The sequence below is a fragment of the Hyaena hyaena genome, unplaced genomic scaffold, assembly GCF_003009895.1.
Source record: "Hyaena hyaena isolate Hyena2069 unplaced genomic scaffold, ASM300989v1 scaffold_382, whole genome shotgun sequence".
Classification (NCBI taxonomy): domain Eukaryota; kingdom Metazoa; phylum Chordata; class Mammalia; order Carnivora; family Hyaenidae; genus Hyaena; species Hyaena hyaena.
The window spans coordinates 779,881-792,513 of NW_024081015.1; the positions used below are offsets into that span (position 1 = coordinate 779,881).

The following is a 12,633-nucleotide window of genomic DNA, read 5'->3' on the forward strand; positions in this document are numbered from 1 at the left end:
CTGCCGTTCGCCGGCTCCCCACCGCAGTGGATCCGCTGAAAGTTCCGGCGTCGCTGGAGGCTGCAGCCGAGTCCGCGTACTCGCTCCCTCGCCGCCCGCCCCTTGCCGTCCGGTCGGAGGCGGGGCAAGGAGCGGCGCAGGCGCCGTGACCTGAGCCGGGTCTGTTGCTTTGGGAACGCCTGCCTGGGCCTGCTTCCAGACCGCGACCCCTGGACGCAGTCTTTCGAGCAGGACCCGGGAGCTCCCTGTCTCCACCCGCACTTACAGGTACTTGCGGATTCGGGCCTCCTGCAGGGAAATTCACGTCTGCGGGGACTGTGGCTGTCGACTCTTCCTGCAGCGCCAGGTTCTGCCCGCCCTCAAAATCGAGTTAAGTGCTCCTCTGTGCACAGTAGTTGGGTGGAAACAACCCTCTTACAGTGGTTTTATATCTTCCCCTGCAGAAGATGCACTTTCTGTACTTCTCTAAGGGTGAGAAAGTCAGCCTTGCACTAGTGGGGACGTGAGTAGGGAGAGGATCATCTACCTATTGACAAAATAGGTTATGGCAGTCACTGTTCCCCAGGGAGAAGAGTATTAGTGCCTAGGAGGAAGACTTAGATAAATATGTCGCCTGTCTTCATGAATTAAGTTAAATCTGCGGGTAGGCCTAGATGAAGATTGGAGAACAGAGAGCTCTCGGAGAGCTCTAGGACACCTTCTAGGACAGAGCTTGCAGACATCTTCCTCTGCAATAGGAAAGAGGCCAGCATGTACTATCAAATACTGAAAACAGTAGTATAAGTATGCTATTAAGAAATATGGAGGGGCGTCAGGGTGGCTCAGTTGCTTAAGCACTGGACTTTGGCACAGGTCCTGATCTCTCAGTTGGTGAGTTCGAGCCCCGCCCCCTCCCGGTGTTGCTCTGTGCTGACAGCTCAGAGCTTGGAGCCTGCTTGGGATTCTGTGTGTCCCTCTCCCTCTGCCCCTCCCTTGCTCATGCTGTGTTTCTCTCTCAAAAATAAAAAATAAACATTAAAAAAAATTTAAAGTAATATGGAGATATACATTTTGGAAGAAACACTTAAAAGAATTGAAACTGGTTGCTTGTGAAGAGAGGAAGGACACAAGACAACAGTTATTTGTTCTAATCCTCATAGAATTATTTTACTCTTTATTTCTTTTATTTATTAATTTTAAAAATTTTTTAACGTTTATTTATTTTTGAGAGACAGAGCACGAGAGGGAGAGGGACAGAGAGGGAGACAGAGGATCCAAAGCAAGCTCTGCGCTGACAGCAGACAGCTTGATGCAGGGCTGGAAAACCACAAACTGTGAAATCATGACCTTAGCGGAAGTCAGACACTTAACCAACTGAGCCACCCAGGTGCCCCTATTTATTTATTTTTTAATGTTTATTTATTTTTGAGGAAGAGAGAGAGAGACAAACAGAGCATGAGCAGGGGAGGGGCAGAGAGAAAGGGAGATACAGAATCTGAAGCCAGCTCCAGGCTCTGGGTTGTCAACAACAACGTGGGCCTCAAACCCAGGAACTGTGAGATCATGACCTGAGCCAAAGTCTGCTATTTAACCAACTGAGCCACCCAGGCTCCCCAATTTTAAAAATTTTTTTTAATCTTTGAATTTTTAAAAAATTTTCTTTCTCTCAATCCCTGTATCCAGTCAATCAGTCAATCACATCACCAAGACAGCAGACACTAGCAGACAGAAGCACCTTTGGAATTGAATCTTCAACCCCCCTGCCAGTCTCAGTGCAGAGCCTCCTCACTTGTGGTCCCCACTATCCCTCCCAATATCCAGCTTTCTGTGTAATCCTCTTCCAACCTAGAATCATGCTTCTACTGCTCTGGTTCCAGTGCTTTGAGAGTTCCCTAGAGATTTTAGGGTAAAGCTCGAACTCCCAAGTAAGATCAAACCATAAAGCACTGAATGATTTGACTACCACTGCATGATTCTGACCTATCGCACTTATTGTATCTCAAGCCTATCCATGTTGCAGTTACAACAGTAATGAGTGCCTTAGAGTTATGCATTTGGCATAACCCAATGCTATTCCCTTTATTGGAATTCCTTCTACCTCCTATGTTTAACTAACTCCTATTTATTCTTCAGAGTTCTGAACTTGATATATACTTGGAGGGGGCTGTTTCTGTTTATTTCTATAGCGGGAATACATTTGTCCTGGTATAATCTTACTCTTCTCTCTGACCACTCTCTTTTTTTTCTTATTCTTTTTTTATTATTATTTTTAATTTACATTAAAGATGTAAATTAAGTTAGTTTAGCTAACATATAGTGCAATAATGATTTCAAGAATAGAATTTAGTAATTCAACACTTACATGTAACACCCAGTGCTCATCCCACAAGTGTCCTCCTTAATGCCCCTTGCCCATTTAGACCCCACCCAGAACCCCTCCAGCAATCCTAATTTTGTTCTCTGTATTTAAGAGTCTCTTATGTTTTGTCTCCCTCCCTGTTTTTATATTATTTTTGCTTGCCTTTATGTTCATCTGTTTTGTATCTTAAATTCCACGTATGAGTGAAATCATATATTTATCTTTCTCTGACTTATTTCACTTACCAAAATGCACTGTAGTTCCATCCACATTGTTGCAAATGGCAAGATTTCATTCTTTTTAATCGCCCAGTAATATTCCATCGTATACATATACCATATCTTCTGTATCCATTCATTAGTTGATGGACATTTGGGCTCTTTTCATACTTTGGCTATTGTCAATAGTGTTGCTATAAACATTGGGCTGCATGTGCCCCTTTCAAACAGCACTCTTGTATCCTATGGATAATACCTAGTAGTGCAATTGCTGGGTCATAGGATAGTTCTATTGTCAATATTTTGAGGAACCTCCATACTTTTTCCAGAGTGGCTGCACCAGTTTGCATTCCCACCAGCAGTGCAAAAGGGTTCCTCTTTTCTCCGCATCCTTGCCAACATCTGTTGTTGCCTGAGTTGTTCATTTTAGCCATTCTGACAGGTATAAGTGGTATCTCATTGTGGTTTTGATTTGTATTTCCCTGATAATGAGTGATATTGAGCATTTTTTCCTGTGTCTGTTAGCCATCTGGATGTCTTTGGAAGTGTCTATTCATGTCTTTTGCCCATTTCTTCACTAGATTTTGTTTCTGGGTGTTGAGTTTGAGAAGTTCTTTATAGATTTTGGATACTAACCCATTTGCAGATATGTTCTCCTATTCCGTCAGTTGCCTTTTAGTTTTGCTGGTTGTTTCCTTCGTGTGCAGAAGCTTTTATCTTGATAAAGTCCCAATAGTTCATTTTTGCTTTAGTTTTCCTTGCCTCTGGAGATGTGTCAAAAAGTTGCTACAGCCAAGGTCAAAGAGGTTGTTGCCTGTTTTCTCCTCTAGGATTTGGATGGCTTCCTGTCTTATGTTTAGGTCTCTTGTCCGTTTTGAGTTTATTTTTGTGTACGGTGTAAGAAAGTTGTCCAGGTTCATTTTTCTGCGTATTGCTGTCCAGTTTTCCCAGCACCATTTGCTGAAGAGACTGTCTTTTTTCCATTGAATATTCTTTCCTGCTTTGTCAAAGATTGGTTGGCCATATGCTTGCGGGTCCATTTCTGGGTTCTGTATTCTGTTCCATTGATCTATGTATCTGTTTTTGTGCCAGTACCACACTGTCTTGATGATTACAGATTTGTAATACAGCTTAGAGTCTGAATTGTGATGCCTGCAGCTTCAGTTTTCTTTTCAAGGATTGCTTTGGATATTCAGGGTCTTTTCTGGTTCCCTAAAAAATTTAGGATTGTTTGTTCTAGCTCTGTGAAGAATGATGGTGTTATTTTGATAGGGATTGCTATTTTACATTTTAAACAGAAAGCAGACATTACTTTAGTACAAATAACAGTTAAATTTTAAAAAGAAAAAACTCTGTAGTCCAAAAAAACTATATTATTATCAATTGCATACATCATTCATGAGTACGGGCATTTGCTTGAGTGTGTATAATTTATATTGTGCTCAGTAGAGCTTACTAACAGACAAGACTTTAGTGAGGTGACCTGTGAATACTGTTTGTTAAGGAAAAGGGGATGGGTGGAATCATTGCATCAGATCAGAGGCAAAGCACAGTAATTTGAAAAAGCAGTTCTTTATGATTAATTCTTAAGAGTAAAAATTCTGATGTCCAATAATAAGGGGTGAATGATATACATTATGGTGTATCCATAGGACAAAACACTTGGCAATCATAAAAACACTTGCATTTTAGTAAAACATCTAATGACAAAATCACATAGGTTGTTAAATTTAAAAGGCAGGAAATAGGGGCTCTTGGCTGGCTCAACTGGTAGAGCATGCAACTCTTCATCTCAGGGTTGTGAGTTTGAGCCCTGCTGCGTGTGGAGCCTACTTTAAGAGGCAGAAAACAGATGCTTAATATAAAAAAGATTATATTTAAAAAACCACATGTAGAAAAAAAACTGGAGGGAATCCAAGGTAATTATTTTATATATGTTTTCTCCTCCTCCTCTCCCACTTTACCCCCAGTTTTCTCCAATGTAGTATTTTCCTAAAGTGATTCTCTAACAGAACTAAGTCTATTAAGATATCATTACCCTGTGCTGCTTTACCTGTAGGTTCTTTGACATTTAGAAATCTTCCTGAGAATGTCATAGTCCTGTCTAAGGCAGTCCCTATCATTAAGTGTATTTTGGTACTGGGTGCCAGGAAGAGGGAGTAGAAAGTCTTAACTACAAAATAGCTGTGTTTCAAATCAGAGAACTCTAGATGCTGGCGAGGATGTGGAGAAACGGGCACCCTCCTGCACTGTTGGTGGGAATGTAAACTGGTACAGCCCCTCTGGAAAACAGTGTGGAGGTTCCTCAGGAAACTAACAATAGAACTCCCTTATGACCCAGCAATAGCACTGCTAGGAATTTACCCAAGGGATACAGAAATGCTGAGGCATAGGAGCACATGTACCCCAATGTTCATAGCAGCACTCTCCACAATAGCTAAAACATGGAAAGAGCCTAAGTGTCCATCAACAGACGAATGGATCAAGAAGATGTGGTTTATCTATACCATGGAATACTACATGGCAATGAGAAACAATGAAATCTGGCCATGTGTAGCAACATGGATGGACCTTGAGGGTGTTATGCTGAGCGAAATAAGTCAGGCAGAGAAGGACAAATACCATATGTTTGCACGTATAGGAGGATTAGGAGGAACTTGACGGAGGAACAAGGGGGAGAAGAAGGGCGGAAATGGTGGAGGAAAGGGAGAGAGGCAAACCATGAGAGACTCTTGAATGCTGACAAAAACTGAGGACTGATGGATGTGGGGGGGAGGGGGGGATGGGCATGAAGGAGGGCACTTTGGGGATGAGCACTGAGTGTTATGTAGAAACTAATTTGACAATAAACTATTTGTAAAAAAAAAAAAAAATAGCTGTGTTTCTTGTGACTGAAAAAACATATAGTGAGACAAATAAGTTGAAATAAAAGCGATGTAAACTTTATTGCTTGTATATGTAGAGATTGAATCTGTATCATGTCTGCAATTTGTATCAGACTTCTAGGCTGTGAACGCTTAGAGGATGTACAGAGGCTGTGTCTTGTATTAGTACATTAAATTGAACAAATATGTATGGAATGCCTACTACATTCCAGGTATTGTGCTGGGATATTCTGGTGAGCAATGGATATGTTCCTTACTTCATGTAGCATGGAGAATAGAAGGGAAGAGGGATGCCTGTCTGGCTCAGTCAGTAGAGCAGGTGACTCTTTTTTTTAATGTTTACTTTTATTTTTGAGAGACATAGAGCACAAGCAGGGAGGGGCAGAGAGAGAGGGAGACAGAATCTGAAGCAGGCTCTAGGCTCTGAGCTGTCAGCACAGAGCTTGACGTGGGGCTTGAACTCACAAACCACGAGATCATGACCTGAGCTGAAGTCAGACGCTTAACCTACCAAGCCACCTAGGTGCCCCAAGCATGTGACTCTTGATGTTGGAGTTACGTGTTTGAGCCCCATGCTGGCTGTAGAGATTGCTTAAAAATAAAATCTTAAAAGAAAAAAAGAAAGAAGGGTAGGTAAATGATTAAATAAATAATCATAAAAAGCTTGATGAGTAAAATGATTAGGAAAGTACAGAGGAGACAAATCTGGTTGGGTGAACCTCTCAGGACATAATGTTTAAGGTTAAAAAATTCTAGTATCTTGCCATAGAGGGTAAACATACTTGTTTAACTGGTAAATAAAAAAGATCCTGTAAGTTGATTCTTGAGCTGACTCCGGGGCTCATTTACAATCTTTGGTTAAGAATGCCGTATGCCAAGAGGGCCAGACTAAACTGCATATCCAGGCTCATGTGTGAACCAGGGACCCAACAGACTAAGGATAACTGAGGGCCAAAGTGAACATTCAAGGTTGCTCTCAACGTACTGGGCTTGGTAGGCTGAGCACGTATTCCTAGAACAGGTCTAGAGCCAGATCTGCTGGGGACGCGGGGTCCTAGGGAGTGTGATTTCTCCAACACTTAAAAATTTTTTCCCCTTCAGCAGGAAGTCATTATGTGACTAACACGTTTTCATCAGATTTCCTCTGATTTACGCTGAAGTGTATGTGAGAATGATGTGCACTGCCAAAAAATGTGGAATTAGGTTCCAGCCTCCAGCTATTATCTTAATCTATGAGAATGAAATGAAGGGGAAGAGTCGCCAACGCATCATGCCAGTCCGAAACTTTTCAAAGTTTTCAGGTACCTCATGTTTTATCTTACCTATCTTAAATTTTCTCTAAAAGACACTTAATAAAAATGATTTGAATCTCATAACAAAGTGACATGGCCTGCAGAGTTACACAGTGTTAGGTTCAAATCTGACTGTCAGGGTAGATGTGTGAACCCAGCTAAATGACTTATTCTCAATGAGCTTCAGTTTCCTAATCTGTAAGAGGAAATTGATAATCCCACCCATTCAGAATTGCATATGGGTTAAATGAGATAGCATTATTCAATAATATTAACTCCCTTCTCTCCCTCCAAATGCGTTTTTTATGTACAGTCTTGATATTAGCACCAGTACTAATATCTGAAACTGTAATAATACCTTTTCATTTGAGATGTTTTCTCCAGTTGCAAGTATGTAACATCTCCTCAAAGTGATTTTTAAATTAAGGAAATAAAAAATGCATTCCCCTCCCACCTCCCCCACTCAAAAGTCAATATAAAGGAATAGTTCTGCAAAACGATTCACTCTGAAAAAGCCACTCTGTTATAATAGCAGATAATAGCTATAATAAGAGATAATGCTTTCAGTAGTTTGTGGTACATCAATACTTTGTGGTGTGCGTGTTATGCGCAGTATACAGTTTTGTTTTTCCCTCCTAGATTGCAACAGAGCTGCTGAACAATTAAAGAACAATCCACGACACAAGAATTACCTGGAACAAGTGTCCCTGAGGCAGCTAGAGAAGTTATTCAGTTTTTTACGAGGTTATTTGTGGGGGCAAAGTTTGGCAGAAACCATGGAACAAATTCAGCGGGAAACAATGATTGATCCTGAGGAAGACCTGAACAAACTAGATGACAAGGAACTTGCCAAAAGAAAGAGCATCATGGATGAACTTTTTGAGAAAAATCAGAAGAAGAAGGACGATCCAAATTTTGTTTATGACATTGAAGTTGAGTTCCCACAGGATGAACAACTGCAGTCTTGTGGCTGGGACACAGAGTCAGCTGATGAGTTCTGATACCAGAATCTCAAAGAATGTATTGGGCTAGCAGAGAACCACGTTTATACAGTCTTTGTATACTTGTGTAATTGTACAATACGATTGTATAATGCAATATAATAATATGATTATACAATTACAAAGAATGTATAAACATGGTTCTAGAAAAATCCATAAAAAGCACTAAATGTACATATTGGGTCATGTTTGGATTGACCACGTTGCTTTTCAAAACTGAAACATGTAGAGTATCTATCATGTAGATGCATGAGGAATATGGGAAAAACAGAATATAGGACTGTGCTTTTAAGGAGCTTACAATCTAACTGGAAGATAAGTCAAAAACTTGTGAGAAGCTCATTAACAGAATTAGGCAGCAAAAAGATTAGAGCCAAATGCTTGATAAATGTTAAAGAGGGCCAGAGCCTAGATTACCATAGGGTAGAATAGTCAGGGAAGACTGCCCTGTAGTGGAGAGATGGGACTTGGCGTGGCCCTTGAAATGGTAATATTTGGATAGAAGTTTATATAGAATTCCAGATGAGAGAAACTGGAAGAAAGAAAAAGGGGAGGAGGTTAATAATAAAGAGATAGGGATGAGAACATTTTATTTGAGGAGCAGAAAGCAAATTCTAGTTTGCTAAGATTGGAGGGCATACATGGTTACCAGGGGATTATCTTGGATACATTATGTCTTTATGTATATTTAACTGTGGAGTAGAAGAGCGGGCCTCCCGGAGGCCCTGCTGCTGCACGTGGATGTCATCTGATGGACAGCAAGGGGAATTCTGTCCCTCCAGGATCAGGAAATACATTCTAAAGACATTCTGAAACCTGAAGCTCTTCCCATAACTACAGAACTTTGTTTGTAAAATGGGAAATCTACCCATACTAAATGAACAGTAGGTATTGCCAGTTTAGGCTTATTTATGAGTTTGGATCTACAAAGGGAAGATCTTTGTTGGACCAGGTTATACGTGTACAGTTACATCTTTCTTCTTACTAGAATATTGTTTCACTGGCAGATAGTCTATGTTTCCTGCAAGGAAATTAATATTAAATAATTCATTCTTTCTACCTGTTCATCCCTACTCTCTTTACCATTAAAAGCTCCATTAAGGGGATCATTCTTTTTTTTTTTTTTTTAAGTTCATTTTGAGAGAGAGAGTGCACATGGGAGGGGCAGAGAGAGTGAGAGGAAGGGAGAGAGAGAACTCAAGCAGGCTCCGTACTGTCAGTACAGAGCCCAATGTGGGACTTGAACTCATGAACCGTGAAATCATGACCTGAGCCAAAATCAGGAGTCAGGCACTTTACCAACTGAGCCACCCAGACGCCCCAAAGAGATCATTCTTATAGTGATATCACCAGGGGCTTAAGATGGTCGTGTGTTATATGTATAATATTTGCCAAAGGTAGCAAGAGAATTTTCAGAATCGGAGATTCTTCAGTATCTACGTTGTATTCCATTGTATAGATGTAGATGATAGATTTTAAAAGTTGACCTTAGGTTGTTTATCCTTTCACTGTTAGAAACAATGCCACGGCAACTAACCTTGTACATTCTCTGTTTTGTGCCTTTGTAAAACTGTACATAATTCCTAGAGGGGGAATTTCTGGGTATGTCTACTCTAAGTTTTTTTTCTAAATTTTAATAGATATTGCTAAGTTGTCCTTCAAAGAAGTTTGTTCATTCATTCAGTATATGTACTTAATGAACACCTATTATGTGCTGAGCCTGTACTATTCTAGAGTCTGTGTACACAGCAGTATGCACAACAAAATCCTTGCCTTTGCAAGGTTTACAGTCTAATGGGAGAGTAGAGATAATAAACAAATATATAGAATAATGCCATATAGTAAGTGCCTGTAATTAAAAACAGGGTAAAAAGAGAATGGTGGAGGGGTTGGGAGCCACTTTTTTTGGCAGTGGTCAGAGAATGCATCACCATAGAAGTGACATTTGAGTAAAGACCTGAAGGAGGTAAGGAAAAACTGATGTGCATTTCATGAGCAGTAGGGAACAGTAGGTGCATAGGCACCCAGGACAGGAGTGTACGTGGCTTATTTGAAGAGGGGCAAGGACACAAATGTGGCTAATTTGGATTGAACAAGAGAAAAATGGTAGAGGTGAGGCTGGAGTGTATTTTTACCAATGCACAGTGCTTACATGAAGGTCCTTCCAGTTTAATTGCCAGCAGTATGTGAGAGGATCTGGTTTCCCCACATGCTCGTCAAAAGGCAGTGTTATCAAACTCACTGATCTTTGCCAATTCTATAATTTAAAAATAGTATCTCATAGCCTTGGGAGGTTTTGTTTTGTTTTTATAGCTCAGAGTTTTAATTTGCATTTCTTTTATTACGAGTGAGACAGAGCATCTTCATACACTGAAGGGCAGTTTTTTTTTTATGAAATAACTCACATCATTTGCTCATTTTTTCTATTGTGTTGCTGGTCTTTTTCTTACTGATTTGTAAAAAGTTCTTTATTAAGGGAAATAGTTCTTGATCTATGATATGAATTGTAGGTATTTTCACCTTTGTTCTTTGCTTTTTGACTTTGTTTATGATATTTTTGCCAGGCAGATTATTTTCTAGTCAAATTGATCAATATTTTTCTCTGTGCTTCTGCATTTTTGTCCTATATAGAGGGGGCATTCTTCACTCCAACTTTTTTTGTTTTTGTTTTATCCCATGGTTTTTTCTACACAGGAATTTATTTTGGTATAAGACATGAGATGTGACTCCCAACTTTACTTTTTCCCAGATGCCCATCCAACTGTCCCAACACTATTATATATTGGATTGCCTATCTTTTCCCCCAATGATTTGGAGTGCAAGTTCCCATATGTATCAAAACACTTCTCTTTTAATTATGTTAATGTCATCTGTAGCACACTTTCCCAGTCCATGTTTTTTAGTGTTTATTGAGCACATCTCCTGTTCACTAAATTAAGAGCTATAGTAAGATACAAAATGGGCCATAACTTTTGTTTTTGAGATACTAACATAGTTTAGCCAAGCAACAAAACTAACATATATGAGCTAGAGGTACTGACCCTATCTAAAGCAGGAGAGGGCAGAAGTCACATGAGCTGAGCAGTCAGGTGTTTTTTTTTTTTTTTTTTTTTTTATGTATCTTATCCAAAGCTAATTCTGTTGAGCTCTTCAAATTTTTTTCTCATTATAAAATGAATACAGTCAATACCCATTATTTTAAAAATATAGACAAATACCAGGGTGTAAAAGTGCAATGGGAAAATTCTCCCCTCAACTTCACTCAATTCCCACTCTGCAGAGAATCTGGCTTCCCTAGAGGGCTCTGGAGCTCATCTTCTCCTGTGACTTTCCTTCACCAATATTCTCTCTCTCTATCTCTTTCTCTCTCTTTCTCTCTCTCTTTCTCTCTCTGCCCCTGTCTTTCCCATTTTCAGCTTCATTCTCTGCTGGTTCATTCTCTATAGACTGTAAATATACCTAAGACCCTGCCATATTAAAACAAGAAAACACATTACTTTGTCTTTATTTACCTAATACCATTTCTAACCAAATTATAGCTCATCTAGTTGTTAGATAAATCTAACCCTTTCCCCACCATTGCACCCTGTAGAGCATATCTGACTGCAGTCTAATTCTAGACTAGCCTAGAGATGCATGCTTAGCCGATGAAACTCAATACTTGAAGAGCTGCCCTTATAGTTCAGTTTGGCCCTGGGTTATTCTCGGTCTAAGAACCTCTGGTTCATTGACAGGTGTGCGTTTGTTCACATGTGAGCCTGGAAATAAAATTTAGTATGGACCTCTTAGTATACTGTAGTGTATTTTAAGAGAGAGAGAGAGACAGAGCATGAGCAGGGGCAGTGCAAAGAGAGAGAGTGAAACACAGAATCTGAAGCAGGCTCCAGGCTCTGAGCTGTCAAGCACAAAGCTTGGTGTGGGGCTCGAACCCACAATCCATGAGATCATGACCGGAGCCGAAGTCGGATGTTCAACTGATTGAGCCATCCAGGTGCCCCTAGTATACTGTAGTCTTAACCCAAAATTGTATATAAATCCCTGGGTCATCATAAGAATTAAGCTGACGGGCTTTTTCTATTTACTGATTAAACAAGTAGGTATCAAGCACCCTCTATGTCAAGGCACTGTGAGTGATCAACTTAAACATGTCTGGAGAGGTTCACCAGATCTCTCTTGCACTTTTGCAATTATTTTACTCATAACTTTTTTTTGTAATTCTTTAATCACCTACCTAATATTTTGACAAAAATAGTAGATGAAAATTGAGAAAAGACCATTAGATTTGATAGCTAGGTCTCTTAGTATTCAAGAATGAAACTTGAGAGGTGCCTGGGTGGCTCAGTGGTTAACCTTCTGACTCTTGATCTCAGCTCAGGTCTTGATCTCAGGGTCATTAGTTCAAGCCCCACGTTGGGCTCCATGCTGGCCATGGAGCCTACTTATAAAAGGGGGTGGCACTCCTGGGTGGCTCAGGTGGCTAAACGTCTGACTCTTGATTTCAGCTCAGGTCATGATCTTATGGTTGGTGAGATCAAGCCCCACTGGTGCGGAGCCTGCTTGAAATTCTTTCCCTCTCTCTGCACCCTCCCTGCTCACACATGCTCGCTCTCTCTCTCTCTCTCTCTCCCTCCCTCTCTCAAAATTAATAAATAAAACTTTAAAAAAGAAAAGAATGAAGCTTTAAGGGAGTGAATAGGATAGAAATTTCAGGATATTAGGTAGGAAACACAGGATCATGAACCTAAATGAAAAAGCTAAAACTATACAGCTTTTAGAAGAAAACAAAGAAGAGAATCTTTCTAACCCTGTTGTCTCACTTCTGGCTATTATAACAAAATACCATAAACCAGGTGGCTTGTAAACAACAGAAATTTATTTCTCATATTTCTGGTGACTGGA

The 12,633-nt window shown here is 40.1% G+C and overlaps 2 protein-coding genes across 4 annotated transcripts in view; one reads left to right on the forward strand and one right to left on the reverse strand.

The window, feature by feature from the left end:
• PIGX (phosphatidylinositol glycan anchor biosynthesis class X) overlaps positions 1-4,627 on the reverse strand; it is a 39,061-nt gene extending 34,434 nt beyond the window's left edge. The window contains exons 1-2 of the mRNA XM_039250895.1: positions 4,610-4,627; positions 23-349 (exon numbers count right to left, since the gene is read on the reverse strand). Coding sequence (XP_039106826.1) covers positions 23-349; positions 4,610-4,627 — 345 coding nt within the window. The remainder of the gene's footprint in view (positions 1-22; positions 350-4,609) is intronic.
• On the forward strand, positions 111-8,793 carry CEP19 (centrosomal protein 19). 3 transcript variants are annotated; one of them, XM_039250888.1, is made up of 3 exons: positions 111-267; positions 6,543-6,742; positions 7,373-8,793. In XM_039250888.1, the coding sequence occupies exons 2-3, from the start codon at positions 6,613-6,615 to the stop codon at positions 7,732-7,734; spliced, it is 492 nt and encodes a 163-aa protein (XP_039106819.1). In that variant the 5' UTR covers positions 111-267; positions 6,543-6,612; the 3' UTR covers positions 7,735-8,793. The 3 variants fall into 3 exon arrangements, with proteins under 3 accessions (XP_039106819.1, XP_039106820.1, XP_039106821.1); XM_039250889.1 differs by having other exon boundaries at positions 6,546-6,742; XM_039250890.1 differs by lacking the exon at positions 111-267 and adding an exon at positions 285-369 and having other exon boundaries at positions 6,546-6,742.
• Positions 8,794-12,633: the final 3,840 nt, after the last annotated feature.